This window comes from Desmodus rotundus, chromosome 1, assembly GCF_022682495.2.
Source record: "Desmodus rotundus isolate HL8 chromosome 1, HLdesRot8A.1, whole genome shotgun sequence".
NCBI lineage: Eukaryota > Metazoa > Chordata > Mammalia > Chiroptera > Phyllostomidae > Desmodus > Desmodus rotundus.
Genome location: NC_071387.1, coordinates 118,592,405 through 118,611,188, shown reverse-complemented (window position 1 = coordinate 118,611,188; position 18,784 = coordinate 118,592,405). Strand labels below are relative to the sequence as shown.

Below are 18,784 nucleotides of genomic sequence, written 5' to 3'. Positions count from 1 at the left end.
ACGAGTTAATGATACCTAATGTTTTCCCAAATGTATCTACCTAGGCTTAAATCTGATTACTTAATACTCTATTATAGGTCTTTTGACCATTTTTAATTCTTGTAGTAATTTAATAATTATAAACCCAGGTGACATAGTCATGTTTTATTTTATTAGTAGTTTGTCATTTTTCACTAGTTTTGTACCATGGATTTTTTTTTCTGTATTTGAACATGCATTTCTACAGTGGTATTCAACACGAAAGTTTTTATAGTGTTGTAAGTTGTCTTTATAATAATGTTTTCCTGAAACAGTGTCCCCTAAATTAGTATTTTTGCTTTTGCCAGCACATAAATTGGATCATAATGACACTGCATCTGGTATTGGTGACATTGGTACCTTTTCCTCCTATAGTCGGGTTACCGGCATATCTGTAGGCATCGTAGGAAGAACCCAAAGTCAGTGCACCCAAGCAACAGTGTCTGTACTCAATGCCGTAATAGCTATGACATGCAAAATGTTTCAGGCTTTAGGTAGACTTTTTTCTTGATTAATATACAATGTATATAATAGTTATCCATTACTCTTCTCGGCAGCATTGTATATTAGACTGAATTTGGACTTCATGTTATCTCTTTGAGAGTTTACCTGTAAATTTATTGGAAAGAGTTTTACCCATAATCTAATCTCTGCTGCACTGTCTAGTGATGTGACGTGATGAAGTCACATAACATTCTCTGAGCTTGTTTCTTTACCGTTAAAATGAGAATGAAAATTATACTGATGTAAAAAGGTAGCTTAAATTTTAACGGTATCTTTTTGTTATTGCTAGTATCTTTTATACAGTAATTATTATCTATCCCATTCTTAAAGTATAGATGTAAAATTATAATTTCAATAATTTATACATGGTATTTGAGCAGAAATCTTAGTAGCGTGCAGTGACATTTTCAGGGACTCTATGATGATAGTGAGAACTTTTTTTATTTGCGCCAAATGTCCTTAATTCTAGCATTAGATATGTTAAAGTATCATAGCAGTGTTCTGTTACAGGCATATCCATGAACAAATTAACATGAACTCCTGCTACAAATGTTTGCGAAGTCTATATTCTGTGCCTAAATATCTGATTGCTCATTTCTACTTAGGTTTTGTATTGACTAAATTGTTATTACCTGTTTCACAAATAATATAGCTATTTTTCTTTCATTCTATATATTCTGTGTTTAAGTGTTTGATATATAGTTGTTCATCCTCCCTGTTTATGTGCTTGAATTTTATGTAAGTTTAACTAATTTTCCACTCAAGCTGTATTTTATCTCCCCTTTTTTATATATTTGTGTAATTGTAGGTAGCTGTCTCCATCAGAACCTTTTTTTGAAAGACAAAATGGGGTATAATTCTAGGCAGTTAGAGCAGTTAGGAGAGGAGAAATTTAGTGACAGAACAAATTAAGCAAAGGAAAAAGGAAAAATAATGAAGAAGACAGGGAAAATGAGGTATATTCACTTGAGCACACCCCGGTAGAGTAGGAAAACTTCAAATGTAACTGGGAAAAATATGCAGAAAATGACAATACAGAAATAATGATTTCAGGCTCCCCTTATCTTTTGACTATTGAGGATTTAACAGGTGATGGCTGTAACTCATGTAGTCTGCCCCCCCCCCCCACTGATGACAGTTTTCTTTTTCAAGATGATGATTATTCTCCACCTACCAAGAGACCAAAGAGCAACGAGCCACCCCAGCCGCCAGTCACCGAACCTGCCAATGCCGGAAAACGGAAAGTGAGGGAGTTCAACTTTGGTGAGTTCTTGATTAAGTACACTCCCTTTGCCTTTGATTCTGAACTTCTCGTGTTACTGATAAAAGTTTCGCCATTCTTTAGGGGCATGCTTTACAATGTATTACTGTTTTATAATCTACTCTGAGGAAACCCATGGACAGTTTGAAGTAACTTTACATTATTTAAACATAGTTTGGGTTTACCAGAGCATAAGACATTGCATTTGTGATGTTAATTATAATTAGTAGACTTTAAATCAGTGTTAATGACTTAGTAATTTAATTATTTTTCTTAGCTTTAAAACCTTTACTTTTTTATATTTTCATTATTTTTTTCTTTGTGTAACTGTCAGCAGCTAATCTAACCAAAAGGCTACTAGAAGTAGCCTTTTGAAGGGACTAAAGAAAATATTAGTGGCAGATTGTGTTTGTGATCTCCATTTAGCTTGTTATACATTTAAGATAGCATGTTAATATTTTAACTTGTCATATAATCTCATGTTCATAAAACTTAGACATGATTTAGAAACATTTCTGAATGACCTTGGAGACCTCACTCTTTTTTGCCTTCACTTTGTAGTGTTTATTGTATTGTATTGGTCTTTTCTGCCTTCCTGCTTTTCAGAGATTATAAGGCTAAAAAGAGGTACTTGGTATGAAGTGTTTCAAAAATCAACTTTAAAACAGCCCCTATTGAACCAGTTCTAAGAACCACCAAAAAGGAAAAAATTCTTAGGCAAGTAATAAAATTATATAAATGAAGATAGATTATTAAAAAATTAGGATGTTATGTGGGAAAAAGTTACTAGATGTTAGGTAGTCCTGAGAACTTATTAGTGCCCCCAAAGAGGGATTTCTTACTGAGATTTAACTTTCAATTTTCAGAGAAATGGAATGCTCGAATTACTGATTTACGCAAACAAGTTGAAGAGTTGTTTGAAAGAAAATATGGTAAGTCTAAACTAAAAAAATCTTCTAATATTTTGTTCATAAGTGTGTTTTGAAAAATTTTTAAATTTATTGATTTTAGGGGGGGGGCAGGAAGAGAGAGAAACATGGATTTCTTGTTTCACCTACTCAGGTATTCGTTGGTTGATTCTTGTACATGCTCTGACCAGGGATGGAACCTGCAGCCTTGGCATATCAGGATAACACTCGAACCACCTGAGCTACCCAGCCAGGGCTTGTTCATAAGGTTTTTAACAATGGCCTTACTGATCATCCACTGTGCAAAGGTCCAGCTCTATTAGTAAACTATGCCTTCTTACATATCAGTCCCTCGAAAGATTATTGGATAGTCTCTGTCCAAATATTACAGTCTTTGTTTCTAGATTTCTACAAAGCTTAGAAAAAGTTTTTTTCCCTTTAGGTATCAATAAGCATTTCTTTTAAACTTTCAGCATGTATATTTGGGAGTTTATTTATTATACAAGGGGGGCAAAGTAGGTGTACAGTTGTGAGTATGGGAAAGAATTTATTCTTTTTAAAAGATTTTATTTACTTATTTTTACAGAGAGGAGCAGGGAAGGAGAAAGACAGGGAGAGAAACATTGGTAGGTTGCCTCTTGCATGGCCCCAGCTGGAGACCTGGCCTGCAACCCAGGCATGTGCCTCTACTGGGAATAAAACTGGCGACCTTTTGGTTTGCAGGGCAGCGTCCAACCCATTGAGCCACACCGGTCAGGGCCAAAGTTTATTCTTGTATTATTTATTAATAATTGCATTGTTTTTCATGCAAACAACTGTAAACCTACTTTTGCCCCAAATATGTTGCAAAGTCCTGGTTCTTAGTTTCTTAGAGATTTAATTGAAGATTACTTTCTTAAATAATAGTCTGTCTTAATCTGTTATGCTAAATTTAGTATTCATGTAGATGTCCTTATTTTATCTTGATATGTAACTGACTAAGTTAGATCACAAATTCTTTTTGTTTTATTTTACTATTCTATACTTTATATAGTAATCAAAGAAACGAGCAGTTCATTATCATCTGATGGTATATATCAAATGCTCACCTAAAAAACAGTGACAGCCCCAGCAGGTGTAGCTCAGTGGGTTGAGCATAGCACTGCAAAGCTAGAGGCCACCAGTTCAGTTCCTGGTCAGGGTCCAAGCCTGGACTCTCCAGGGGGGTGTGAGAAGCAACTGATGGCTGTTTCTCTCCCTCTTTTTTTCCCTTCCCTCCCCTCTCTCTAAAAATAAATAAATGAAATCTATTTTAAAAAAGGTAAAAATTGGTAACATACTCTACACAGGAAGCAGTATAACATGGTGATTGCTTTAGGGGAAGCTATTTTCATTGTTATATGTGAATATGGTTTTCGGGTGTAGCATATCAACAAAGATGAAATCTAACTCATTATTAATATGTAATATGGTAGACTTGAAACTTTAGTACAAATATTATTATGTAGTAAATATACTTTTATGTAAAATACCGGCAAAAAAAGTTGGGCTGTTCTCATGGTAATTCCTGATGGAGGAGAGGTCAAGTGGAATCCATAGGAGTCGTGTTTGCTCTGGGGCCTTTTGGGCAGGGTCAGGAGCATCTCCACTGTTCTTTTGGCTACTGGAAAGCATTGTAGGTGACTGTGCTGTGTGAATTAAATGAGACAGCAGCCTTTGAAAGAAGAATGGAATGTGTATGGTATGTATCTGTAGTCATAGAAAATTCGGCATTGCTTTACTTAGTGACAAAAGACTTACCTGTGGAAATGTTCATACTGACTATAAATGTCAGTATGAAATGTGCCTGTATTATGCACGGACATACTAATACTCCCTAATTCCTTTTCATCATGAAAATTTCCAAACACAAATGAAAATGAAGAATAAAGGCCCTCTAAATACTCATCACTCAAGTTCAAGAGCCTGTAACATTTTACAGTATTTTCTTTTTTGTTCTCTTTTGTCTCATCTCTTTTTCATGCAAGAATATTTTAAAACTCCAATGTCCCAAATATCATGTCATTTCATCTCTCAAAAGTCTTATTTCAAAGAGGGAGTTGGGTGAGAGGAAGGCATTGTCTTAATCTCAGTTGTCTTCTCACATATAAAAACATATTTAATACCCAGTGATATTTAAATGTCTCCTATTGTTCAGAAATATTGACCCTTTATAGTTTGTTTAATAAAATCAAGGTCTACTCATTATAGTTCATTCTTTTTTAATTTAAGTATAGTTAGCATACATTATTATGTTACTTTCAGGTGTATGGCATAATGCTTTGACATTTATATATTATAAGGTGACCATCACCATGATAAGTCTATTATCTGTCACCAAAGTTATTATGATATTATTGACTGTATCTGATTCTTTTTTTTGATATATTTATTGATTATGCTATTACAGTTGTCCCATTTCCGCCCCTTCACTCAACTCCATCCTGCCCACCTCCTCCCTCCCACATTGCCCCCCTATAGTTCATGTCCATGGGTCATACACATAAGTTCTTAGGCTTCTACATTTCCTACACTATTCTTACCCTCCCCCTGTCTATTTTCCACCTATCATTTATGCTATTTGTTCTCTGTTCCTTTCCCCCCTCTCTCCCCCTCCCAATCCCCTATTGATAACCCTCCATGTGATCTCCATTTCTGTGGTTCTGTTGCTGTTCTAGTTGTTTGCTTAGTTTTCTTTTGTTTTGGTTTTAGGTGTGGTTGTTAATAATTGTGAGTTTGCTGTCATTTTTACTGTTCATATTTTTTTATCTTCTTTTTCTTAGATAAGTCCCTTTAATATTTCATATAATAATGGCTTGGTGATGATGAACTCCTTTAACTTGACCTTATCTGAGAAGCACTTTATCTGCCCTTTCATTCTAAATGATAGCTTTGCTGGATACAGTAATCTTGGATGTAGGCCCTTGCCTTTCATGACTTGGAATACTTCTTGCCAGTCCCTTCTTGCCTGTAAGGTCTCTTTTGAGAAATCAGCTGACAGTCTTGTGGGAACTCCTTTGTAGGTAACTGTGTCCTTTTCTCTTGCTGCTTCTAAGACTCTCTCCTTCTGTTTCATCTTGGGTAATGTAATGATGATGTGCCTTGGTGTGTTCCTCCTTGGGTCCAGCTTCTTTGGGACTCTCTGAGCTTCCTGGACTTCCTGGAAGTCTATTTCCTTTGCCAGACTGGGGGAGTTCTCCTTCATTATTTTTTCAAATAAGTTTTCAATTTTTTGTTCTTCCTCTTCTCCTTCTGGCACCCCTATAATTTGGATGTTGGAACGTTTCAAGGTGTCCTGGAGGTTCCTAAGCCTCTCCTCATTTTTCCGAATTCTTGTTTCTTCATTCTTTTCTGGTTGGATGTTTCTTTCTTCCTTCTGGTCCACACCGTTGATTTGAGTCTCAGTTTCCTTCGCATCACTATTGGTTTCCTGTACATTTTCCTTTGTTTCTCTTGTCATAGCCTTCATTTTTTCATCTAGTTTTCGAACAGATTCAACCAATTCTGTGAGCGTCTTGATAACCAGTGTTTTGAACTGTGCATCTGATAGGTTGGCTATCTCTTCCTCGCTTAGTTGTATTTTTTCTGGAGCTTTGAAGTGTTCTGTCATTTAGGCCTTTTTTTTTTTTTTTGTCTTGGCGCCTCTGTTACTTAAAGGGGAGGAGCCTTAGGTGTTCCCGGGGCGGGGTAACGCTGGTAGCTGTGCTGTGACGCTGTATGTGGGGGAGGGGCCGAGAGGGAGCAATGGCGCCCACTCCACTCTCCACTGGATTTCAATCCCCCCCCCCTCGTTACCCACAATCAAACTGGGCCCCTCTGGTGCTGCTTCCTGAGTGGGTGGGCTTGTACACTCTAGGCCCCTGTGGGTCTCTCAAAACAACCTCTCCTGTGAGGCTGGGAGTCTCTCCTGCTGCCGCCCCAACCCCCACGGGCGTTTTCAATCAGAGGTCTGAGGCTTTATTTCCCCGAGCTGGAGCCCTGGGTTACGCGGTCTGCTTCGCTCCCCGCCGTTCGTCCGGTTTATCTGTGCGCGAATGTGGGGCCGCAGGGTCTGCTAGTGGTCAGACTGCCTGCCCCGTTTGTCCCACACTCCGCCAGTCTCGGTCCCGCCACAGCAACTCAAGTCCTCTCCACCCCAGTACCCGTCTCCACCCCTCCTACCCGTCTGGATGAATGTTTATTTTTTATTTCCTTGGTGTCGGACTTCCTTGCCGTTGGATTTTCCGTCAGTTCTGGTTGTGCGAGGAGGCACAGTGTGTCTACCCACGCCACCATCTTGGTTCTCCTGAGTGTATTTGATTCTTAACACTCCCCATGCTTTTCATTTTTGAAGCTGTTGCATTATTTTTTCCTCATGGGTAAATAAATCTAGCAGAATTTTTTGTTAAATCTTCTGTTTCAGTTTTTTAAAATTCTTCTACACTTGTGTTTTAAATGTTTAAAAAATACTCCTTTCATTACATACTGTTAGCTGAGATTAACTGACATGTTTTTCTGGGTTCATTTGTGGTTCAGATTTCAATAGAAAGTCTGACTATATCTACGTTACTTCGAAATATTCTTTAGTTCATTGCAGATTCAGTTAAATAGAGCATTGTCATCTGTCATCTTTGGTGGTCTTTTCCTTTTAGTTCTTCTGTACTATTTTCTGATTGAATTATAATAACCAGAAGTAAATATAAAGTTTTATAGAAGTTACAGAGCAATACATATTCAACTATTTCGTGCTTAATCCTTGTCATTTAATGATTTTTCTCTTTCTCTTTTTATCCCTAAAGCTCAAGCTATAAAAGCCAAAGGTCCTGTGACGATCCCATACCCTCTTTTCCAGTCACATGTTGAAGATCTTTATGTAGAAGGACTTCCGGAAGGGATTCCTTTTAGGAGGCCGTCTACTTACGGAATTCCTCGCCTTGAGAGAATATTACTTGCAAAGGAAAGGATTCGTTTTGTGATTAAGAAGTAAGACTTCTGGACTTTTCTCTGTGGTCATGATTAGTACGTTTTAAAAAATATTGTTGACAATTATTCAGTCACTGGTGCTGTATTTAAATTAAGTTTGAATTACTGTATATTGTTTTATTTTCCACTTGTCAGTGTGTCTGTGTCAGTCATGCCCGAGTTGGCTTTTGGAACATGAACACCTGTTACACCTGATTGCATACAATGGTCTTTTTCTTTTCCAATTGTCTGGTAAATATACTGAAGAAAGTAGTAATATAGTACTATTGTTTTGTTTTTAGGTCTCAATCTTTTTAAGCATATGTAAAATATATATAAATTATAACATTAAAAATAAATGAAACAATACAAGCCCTGGCTGATATAGCACAGTGGACTGAGTACCGGCTGTGGACTGAAAGGTCACTGGTTCGATTCCCAGTCAGGGCATATTCCTGGATTGCGAGATCCAGGCCCCTAGTTGGGGGCCTGTTAGAGGCAACCACAGGTTCATGTTTCTCTCCCTCTCTTTCTCCCTCCCATCCCCTGTCTCTAAAAATAAATAAATAAAATCTTAAAAAAATAAATAAATAAAGTAATACAGATAAGAGTGGGAGGAAAAACTAAGGTAGTAAGATGCTATAAATTGTTTAGCACATAAAGGCTGTGACGAGGTGTTTTGTTTTGGGGTTTTTTTAATAACTTAAAAGATTTTATTTATTTAATTTTAGAGAGTGGGGCAGGGAGGGTGAAAGAGAAACATTTATCCATTGCCTCTCATGTACCCAAATGGGGGGGGCTGAACCCACAGCCCAGCTGTGTGTCTTAAAGGAATCAAACTGGTAACCTTTTGCTTTACTGAATGATGCCCAAATAACTGAGCCACACTGGTCAGGGCACAAGGAGTTTTAAAAAATAATAATAATAAGTGCAGTTCTGGCTGGTATAGCTCAGTGGATTGGGTGTAGGCTCCGAATCAAAGGGTCGTTGGTTCGATTGCCAGTCAAGGCACATTGCCTGGGTTGCAGGCCAGGTTCCCACTGGGGGCCACATGAGAGGCAACCATACATTGATGTTCTCTCCCTCTCTTTCTCCCTCCCTTCCCCTCTCTCAAAAAATAAATACAAAGAAAATGAAAACATGTTTTTAAAAAAATTACAGATACAATTTTTTTTTAAGTGCAGAATTGGAATTGGATGTGTAAATGTTTCTATTTTAAAATGACGGCCACATCATACATTTTTGTATTTTCTATTCTCTTAGATTCTATTGAGATTACAGTAAAAGGTTTAAAAAACTAAGAGGGCATTTATCACTATAGTGCAAAATATGGACACTTCCCATTACATCCACGAAACAAGTACTAGATATACTTGTAAAAGGGAACAATTGGAGAACAGTTTTCTAGGAAATGATAAAATGTAACTGCTAAACTAAAATTTTCAATGAAATTGGGTTACAAAGTTGTTAGTCTTATAAATTGTAAAGAAGGTTCTGTCTGTGAGACTCAAGAAAGGGTAATGAGTCATCTGGTGACATCAGACTTAAAGTGAAAAGAGAAGGAAAGTATCAAAAATGAGTCACCTCATAAAATTTCAGTGCCCTAAGGATAAGGGGAAAAAATCATTTGGTTCTAGAGAGTAAACCAGGTCATCCATAAAGAATGAAACCACACTGATGAAAAACCTACTTAGAGCAGGAAAGGATGTTGTACCGCTAATTAAGCAATTCTTTCCAAGTTCTAAGTCCAGTGATTTGAACCTTAAATTCCGTAGCCAGCCAAACAAGTACGAAAGCAAATAGAAGAAGTTTTTCGACCTTGAAAAGGAAAGACAGCAGTTAGGGTTTCTCCAGAGGTAATGAAAACCCTTATTCAAATTAGTTTAGTACAAGGGAGTTGCTTATCTCATATAGCAAGATCAGAGATAGGATGATTGAAACTTGTGACAGTTGGGGCTTTGCTTCTCTTTTCTAGATTCCTCCTTTTTTAAAAAAAAAGATTTTATTTATTTTTAGAGAGGGGAAGGGAGGGAGAATGAGGAGAGAAACATAGATTGGTTGCCTCTCACAGTGCAACCCAAACATGTGTCCAGACTGGCAGTCGAACCAGTGACCTTTCAGTTCACAGGCTGGCGCTCAGTCCAGTGTGCCACACCAGCCAGGGCTTTCCTTCCTTGTTTTGATAGTTTCTTTAGATTGGTCTTGAGCTGATGCAGTAGTCCAGGCATCACAGCTGGATACATCTCTGAAGAGAGACAGTAGCTAGGTATGTTTCTTTGAGAGCAAGAAAACCTTGGGATATGGCCTTAAATCTCTGGTTAGAATTATGTCAAGTGCTTATTCTTCAACCAGGCACAGGCATGGGAAAGATAGTATCTCAATGGGTTTAGATCAAGCAGTACCCCCCACCCCCCCCAGGGAGTAGGTATGGGTTTGCTTCTCCTGAAAGGCATGGCTTTCATTTTAAGTTCTTCTATTTTGAATGAGTCTCTGAACTATGTTCATATTATAACTGATTTTTTAAAAATTCTGACATATCTTTTAGCTATTAATAAAGTAAGTAACATTAGTAGGACAATAGTCATATCATTTGCAAAAGCTTCTACCTCATTTCCCTAATAATGCTCTGGTACTGCTGAGTAAATGGGGAAGGTAACAACCACCTTGATTAAAAGGTACAACCAAGCAAGCTTGCCCATCTGTATTGGCATTAAATAAAGGAACGACTCTTTTAAAAGATTTAGCTAAAGAGGAAAAGGGCCCAAGGGATACCTTAAGATGATAGGTGAGCTGTTCTTCACAGGGAGGAACTTGTTGCTAATAGATATTTTTCTTTCCAATAAATTGTAGTTTAAGATTTATTACTTTCTTACAAAACTGAGCGAAATGGCTTGTTCTAAAACCCTGACCCTAGCTAGGAGCCATAAACAAGACCCCCTCCCTACACACTGATATATTAAGTTTATTGTTTTAAGAACTTTTGTACTGTCGCTTTATTAAATTGTTTTTTTAACTTGATAGAAATTTGTAGTTTATTTTTAATAACAAAATAAAGAAAATGTATAAATTAATTTACAGGTTTTGCTTACATTTGCTAATCTTCTTAAAGCATATAAAACTCTTGTGTTTGGATGTTTAAATGTTTATGCAAGCTTATCACAAGGTACTTGATGATAAGTCTACCCCGTTTCAAGTTTAAATGTTTATGCAATCATACCCAGTTTCAAGTCCTTTCAATACACTCTTTTATGGGAATCCATCTTCCACATTTGGAAAGGACTTTGGAAAGCCTTTTCCCAAAGGTTAATGTGGTTAGTCTTCATAAACATGAACTATTTTATTTATTTAGAAGGGTAATTCTATAGAGTTTAGCAAATATTTTATTTCACTTACTAATATTTATTGATCAAATATTATGTATATCATTGACTTAATCCTATATTTCCATCATTTCTGGGATTATTATTAATATAGGCATGGTTATGCCTGTTTTTGCCATCTCTACTCCCACCTCCACTCCCAATTACTTTAGGCCATTACAGCAAAATAGAGTGATATGGGATATGGAAGTTAAGATTGTAAAAATTATGTGATCTAAAAATTACGTTTTATGGGCTGTTTATTAGGAAAAATTCTTAAAAGCAAGCACATTTCCTGCAAATGGTAGTATTGAAATTTAGGATTTTTATAGACAATTTATACGATGTCTGTCCAGAAAGTATCCAGCTATGTAATATGAAGAATAGAGGCATTTATTGAAGAAGATACAAGAAACATTGTACATAGGACAATGATGCCTAAGTCCCCTTCAAAGTCAGCACCTTGGGACCTCATAGAGGTCTCCCAGCGTCTCTTCCACTATGTAAACACTGCAAAAAATCCTTTGTTGGAATTGCCACCAGCTGCCCCTTTATATTTTCCTGAATCTCATTGATGGTCTGAAATCTCTTCCCTTTCCAAGGTGATTTTAGTTTGGGGAAAAGCCAGAAGTCACAGGGCACCAAATCTGTCCTGTAGGGAGGGGCTGAATCACTTGGGTGATTTGAAGTTTCACCAAAAAACTGCACGAGACATGATATATGAGTGAGTGCATTGTTGTGATGAGGCTGCCAATCACCAGTTGCCCATAGCTGTGGCCGTTTACAATTGCATCTCTCACTGATGAAGACCACTGAGGTAGTAGTATTCCCTATTTATTGTTTGGCCTGGAGGGGCATACTCATGATGGATAATACCTTCCCAATCGAAAAAACAGAGTTAACGCGGTCTTGATCTTTCTGCGACTTTGCCGTGCCTTCTTCGGGTGTGGAGAACCAGGCGACTTCTCTTGGGACGTTTCCAGATCTTAGCTGTAGACCCATGATTCATCTCCAATTATGACTCTCTTAAGGAAATCTGGTTCATGGTAGTGGTTTGAATCAAGTCATTAGCAGCTGCTCTAAGATGTTCCTTCTGCTCTGGTAGCAAAAGCTGTGGAACAAATTTTGCCATGACATGTTTCATGGTGAGATCCTGCATCAAAATCTCAGACACAGTAGTTTTTGGAATCCCCAGATCAGCTTCTAGTTCTCACACTGTCAGTCGACGATCTTTGTTGATTGCAGCCCATACACATTCAACATTCTCAGATGTTCTCCTTGTTGGCAGGCCTTCCAGAACGTGGATCACTTTCAACACATTCTTGAGCATGTTTGAAACGTTTGTGCCACACTTTTACTTGCACTGCACTCACTGCATTGTCCCCAAAAGCCTTCTGAATCATCTGAGTAGTTTCCACGGAGGAATGTTCAAGCTTAATGCAAAATTTGATATGCAGATTGTTGCTCTGCTCGCTCAGTCATTTTGAACGTGAGGGTCATACACTATACACGCTCACTCAGCAGCATCTACCACCGCCACTGACTTGTACAGTGAAGTCGTCTTTGTTCACAATGTGCATTCCAGTCCACTCCCCTTGGCTGCCAGGTTACATTGATACTGCGTAAACTATTCTAGTTACATTAACAGTGGCTGGACTTTTTCTGGACAGACTTCGTAGATATGTTGAAGTAAGGTAATCTTAAATGAAGTGTAAAATTAAAGGACCTCATTTAAAATTTTAGTAGTTTGTCCTTTGTGTTATGCTTTTTATAAAATACCTTTGGTTTGCATAATTAACTCCTTTTCTTTGAGGATATAGGCTCTATGAAGCACCTATGACAATGTGTAATTACCGTTTAGCTTCATTACTCTGAGGAAATCTCAAGAAATTAGGATTTAATTGTACTCAGGACTCCAGATTGTCTTTGTTTTTAAACTGATCTTGATGACTGAATATTAAATAAGTACTAGTAGTTGCTATTTTTGCTCAGTATTACTTTGTGAATATTTAGTACTTTTTCTCACCTTGCAGGCATGAACTTCTGAATTCAACACGTGAAGACTTACAGCTTGATAAACCAGCTTCAGGAGGTAGGTCTTCAGTCTTGTGTCAAATCAGAGCATTATGTGTTAAGAAATATACAGCGTCAAAATATTGTCCAGTACTCTCTAGAAGAGTAGACTCATTTTCTTCTTTAATAACCCATTATAAATAAGTGCAAGTCTGCATCATATTTTTGGATAGACTAAAGAAGCATGTCTGTTGTACTTTTCTTTTTTTCCAATCCTCACTCAAGGACGTGTTTATTGCTTAGAGAGAGAGAAACATCGATGTGGGAGGGAAACATCAATCAGTTGCCTCCCAACTAGCCCCAACTGGAGATCACACCTACAACGTAGGTAGGTGCCCTGACCGGATATCAAACCTGCAGCCTTTTGGTGTACCAGACAATGCTCCAACCACCTGAGCCACCCCGCCAAGACATGTCTGCTCTACTTTTGAATGCAAATGTTATCTGCCATAAAGTATTCAATGATTTATTGCCCAAGTCTACATTAGTAAAGTGAATAATCATTATTATACCCAGGACATAAAAAGATACACTACTATACATACAGCCAATGGTATCATCACTTGTGTGTTAGATGTATTTTGAAGGAAACACAGTTGTGATGTGTTCTCTTGCTTGCTGTTGCTCTGGAGTGGAGTGGGGGTGCATATATAAAACAGAGTTCGAGGTAGCTCATCATCCTGATGCACCAAGGTTGCAGGTTCAGTTCCCGGTCGGGGCACATAAAAGAACCAACCAATGAATACATAAATAAGTGGAACAACAAATGGATGTTTCTCAAATCAATAAATAAAAATTTAAAATACAGAATTTACATCACTTAAGAGTTTGTGTAATGGAATGATTACTAGTAGTCTTAAATGTCTGAATTTATCATTGCAAAAAAGTCCTGCTAGCTGTTTTGAGTAAACTGAACTGTGCTATATCCTACCTTTAATAATGACACTTTAAAATACTATGTAAAATTACTCTTCAGTTATAAATTTCCATTTTGTCCATGTTTTGTTTTTTCTTATTTATTCTATTCAGTGTCAGCACTGTTTTAACAAACATATTCTGAAATCTTAGAGATAATTTTAGTCAGATTAGAAAAATAATACTGCCTATTTTAAAATTATATATTAATGCCATCAAATTGAGGAAGTTTTTATATTTGTTATTAACAGTAAAGGAAGAGTGGTATGCCAGAATCACTAAATTACGCAAGATGGTAGATCAGCTTTTCTGCAAAAAATTTGGTAAGTCTTATTTTCCATCAACTAAAGTATGATACAGAATAATTTTCCTAAATTTTGTTTTATGAAAGTAACTATAGTGAATATGACTCAGTTCCAGTTTTCTTCTGTTGTTTTCAAATACATATTTATTGTGAAAAGTTTTAAACCCGTATAAAAGAGAATAGTGTAACAAACCCCTAGATACTCTTTTTGTGTAATGTTTTTAATACAGTTTAGTTTATTCAGCATAGGGCGTGTCACAGTTTTGGGATCATTTTGTCTTGGGGTCTTTTAACAATGTTTAGTGTGCTTCTCTGGAATAGAGACCTTCAGTGGCTGTGTATCTATCACTGGAGTGCTGTATAGTACACCGGTGGTTACCCAGAAATGTCACGTGACCACCTACAGTGGTCATCTTGTTTGTTGTGCTTGCTGGGCTTATATCCCTAAACACTGAAAATACTTAGATGTGGTTTATCACAGCAGCATGTTTGGCAAAAGTCACTTTCTCCTGCTTCTTAGCAGCATTCAACAGAGTTGTTTTTCTTATTTTTCTTTTTTTAAACTATTATAATGGGACAATTTCAAACTTTATTGACTCTTTATTTTTTTTCATGTCTGATGGCTGTCATTTTCATTCCTCTTTTTTTTTTTTTTTTTTAAGGTTTTTTTTATTTATTTTTAGAGAGAAGGGAAGAGAGGGAAAGAGACATCAGTGTGTGTTTGCCTCTTGCACATGCCCTACTGGGGACCTGGCCCGAATCCCAGCCATGTGCCCTGACTGGGAATTGAACCGGTGAGCCTTTGGTTCGCAGGCTGGCACTCAGTCCACTAAGCCACACCAGCCAGGGCTCATTTTCATTCTTTTGATGGCACCTCCATTTTGTTCACTCTTTAAATTTTGGGAGTGGTTCTCTGTAGCTCAGTCCTGAGCCCTTCCTGTTTTCCTTTTCTTGTTAGGCTTTCTCCACAAGTAATCATACTTCATCTTGTATCTTTAAATTAATGTATCGTCTATATCCTGGTGGCTTTCAAATTTAAGTCTCTAGTCCTAAAAACTTCCCTTACCACCAGACCTTTATATTCACCCACCTATTTGATGCCTCTTGCGACTTCCCATGTTCTAAATAGAGACCGTGATTTTCCCTGCTGCAACTTGTTTCTTCCCCGGTCTACCCAGTGCACCTCACTCCACCCAGTTGTCCTAGCCAAGTCCCCTAGGAGTTAGTTATTCTTTATTTTTATTTTCACAAGGCCTTCTGCTGACTCTATGTTTAAAACATGCCCCAAATTTGTACCCTTTTCTTCCTCACTGCTGTCTATCACTGTAGTCAAAGCCAGTGCCACGAAGCAGCCAGATTTTAATCGCATTAAAAACATAAAATGGTTCATGTCACTTCCCTGTTTGGTACTCATCGGCTTTTCTTTGTACTTGGAATAAACCCACAGTCCCTGATCGTGGCCGTCCTGCCTTTCTTCAAATGTCACCTCATTCCCTATCCCACTTGCTCACTTCGCACCAGCTGTAATGACCGTCTACTCGTTCTCTGTTGTTGCCTCATACCTTTTTTGGAACTGTTGCACTTTTAGGTTTCTCGTTTCTGGAATGGCCTTACCCTAGGTCTTTTTGTGCCTGTCCTTTTTATTTATGTCTCAGTGTAAATGTGGCCACATTTGGGAGGTCTTCATTGCGTACCCATCTAGCATAAACTGCCACGCACACTGTAACTCCTCAGCCTTTTATTTTCCTCAAAACTCGAATGGTTGTCTGTTTCCTCTCACTCTTAACACGATAGATATGACCGCCCTGACTGATCTTGTCTGTCTGGTTTACTGCTAGAGCTCCGCTTGGTGCTTGGTCAAGTGCTAAACAAATATTCCCTGAGTGGACCCGTGTCATTAAAGTGTCTTCTAAAGCCCTCAGAAATCACAGGGCCTTTCTGTCACATGGTGTCCATTGTACCTCATTCAGTCATAACACTGACAAGACCAAAGGACAGAAGTGCCACAGCTCTCATGGGCATGGAGAGTCAGTCTCCCGAGTGAGGCTTCTTGTTTGTCCTGTGCTTTCCAAGAGGATTGCTTGGCATTGGGTCTTCAAGTCCCAGTAAACCAGGTTTTAGGTGCAACTCAAGTGGCAGCTACAAACTGAGGTCACTATTTGTGTGATGTTTGCAGAGTCCATGTACTTACCTTGTGGCTTAATATACCCCCTGAGAATTTAACACATCAGGGAAAAAATTAGAATTTTAAGATTTTTTTTCCTCTTCAACATCCTGACTGCCTAACACAAATACAGAACCTTAGCGATAATGTGTCTCCTCTTAATCTGTCAAAATCAGCTAATTAACAGTAAACTAAAAATCTCCACCACTTTAAAAATAACTATTTCCAAGAAATTTAGTAAAATAAATCAGACGAAGAACTTTGTTTATCATTGGAGATGCCACCATAGTGTCATTGTAATTCATGAGTAGGTGACATTTGATAATGAGTTATCTGCATGAACAGGCTTAAACTTTGCCCTCACATTTTAGTTCTGGAAATGAGCCTGGTAAACAAAACAGCCAAGCCTAATGGCACCATTGCTTTTTGCCAAGCAAGCTTACTTTTGTGCCCTGGAAGGAAGAGGCGTCGATGAGTTCTCCTGGTTGGAGTGTGGTCTGTAAGCACACACCTAGTTGTGAGGCATGTTTGATTCTTGGTCGGGCGCGTGCAGGAGGCAACAGTCTGTGCTTCTCTCTCACATCTGTGTTCCTCTTTCTCCCTAAAACCAATGGAAATAAAAAGGTCCTTGGGTAAGGATTAAATAAGTAAGTAAATAGTTTAAAAAAGAAAGAAAAATTGGCCAGTGGAAAATACTTTGGCGTTGTATCAGAGCTAAGAAAATAGGTAAATGTTTATGTATTATTACATCACAGACAACAAAAGCCTGGCTCTTTTTTGTTGGTAGTAATGGCCTTAACTGGGTCCAGGAGTCTAGCACCTGTAGAGAGTGAGAAGGCAGCAGAAATGCTGCTTTCTTTAAATTAAGTCTCCTGGAAGGGAAAGACAGACTTAGGTTCTCGGTAACTGACGGACACGAGCAGTTTGTGAGCTCTCACTGCAGCAGCAGCAGCGTAACCAGTCATTCAGCACTGTGCTGACAGCCCAGCTGAGCAGGAGACAGTAGCCTCCCCGCAGGAGGCATTTATTAATAAATTAGGGAAAGATGTACATAGTAAGGCAGCAATTAAATATTTGTTACATGAGGTGTTAAGTAGGCTGCGGGGGAATGAAGCAGGACAAGGGGACCAGGGAGACAGGGTGACTGTTACCTTATAGAGAGGAGACCTCATTGATGAGTCACCGATGCAGTGGCCTATCCCCGTGTTCTGAAACTTCTGCTCTTCCTCAACTCTAACAGCTGGTTTTTGTTATTTTATAGAAAGTTTGTTAGAGTTATGCTGATCTTCTTTTCTTGTTATATTGAACTGTAATTAATTCTACTCCCAGATGAGTGTGAAAGCCTTTTCATTTCAAAGAGATCCTGTACTTGAGCCCTTCAGATTTGGTGCTAATGAAATAAAGGAAGAAAATCAGACAGAAGGCCTTTACATTTGAGAAGAACGTCAATTTAAGAATCAAAGAAATGCAAATTAATTCTTCAGGGAGGCACTGTTAAACCATCAGATTGTAGACTAATTAGATGTGCCATACAGAATATAAGGGAAACCTATATATGCTGATACTGTGTAAATTGTTTGACTCTTTTATTTATTTGCTTTAAAGATTTTATTTATTTATTTTTAGAGAGAAGGGTTGGGAGGGAGAAAGCGAGGGAGAGAAACTTCAGTTGGTTGCCTCTCTCACACCCCCAACCGGGGACCTGGCCTGTAACTCAGGCGTGTGCCCTGACTGGGAATTGAACCAGCAACCTTTCACTTTGCGGGACGCTCAACCAACTGAACCACACCTGTCAGGGCTGTTTGACTCTTTTACTAAAACTATGTTTGGATGTGGTTTCAGAGCAGGGATTAGGATTTCAAGTCTGCACCTGTTCAACAGTAGAAAAAATACCCAATTTTAAATTCAGCAGTCATTAAGATTTTTCCACATTTGTTCATCTTTTCCTCTTTTGGGTGTTGTGTCATTTTCCTTACTTAGTGTGCATCCATGGCAGTGTGGACATTCTCTTATGAACAAGCACAGTGTCATTTATTATCATACCTGACAGGATTAACTATGTCTTTGTATCCACTCTCATCCAGCCCTTCATTGAGTTTCCTCATTCATCCAGAAAGTGCCCTTGAAGCATTTGCTTTTTTGAATGTAGATCTAAATAAGGTTCGTACACTAACTTTGGTTGATATGTCTCTTTTAGTCTAAACCAGTCTCTGCTGACTATTTTAATTTTCCATTCCATAAATTCTTTGCAAAGGGTTATTTTCTTGTAACATGGTGTGTTCATGATGTTTAAAGGGTAAAGGATATTAATCTCACAGT

The 18,784-nt window shown here is 38.0% G+C and overlaps 1 protein-coding gene across 22 annotated transcripts in view; it reads left to right on the top strand.

The window, feature by feature from the left end:
• GTF2I (general transcription factor IIi) overlaps nt 1-18,784 on the top strand; it is a 114,891-nt gene that overhangs the window by 69,271 nt on the left and 26,836 nt on the right. For all 22 annotated transcript variants that reach the window (XM_045204543.3, XM_045204542.3, XM_045204540.3 and 19 more), the window contains 5 exons: nt 1,675-1,785; nt 2,650-2,715; nt 7,488-7,671; nt 13,043-13,101; nt 14,249-14,320. In XM_045204543.3, the coding sequence (XP_045060478.1) occupies nt 1,675-1,785; nt 2,650-2,715; nt 7,488-7,671; nt 13,043-13,101; nt 14,249-14,320 (492 nt within the window). The remainder of the gene's footprint in view (nt 1-1,674; nt 1,786-2,649; nt 2,716-7,487; nt 7,672-13,042; nt 13,102-14,248; nt 14,321-18,784) is intronic.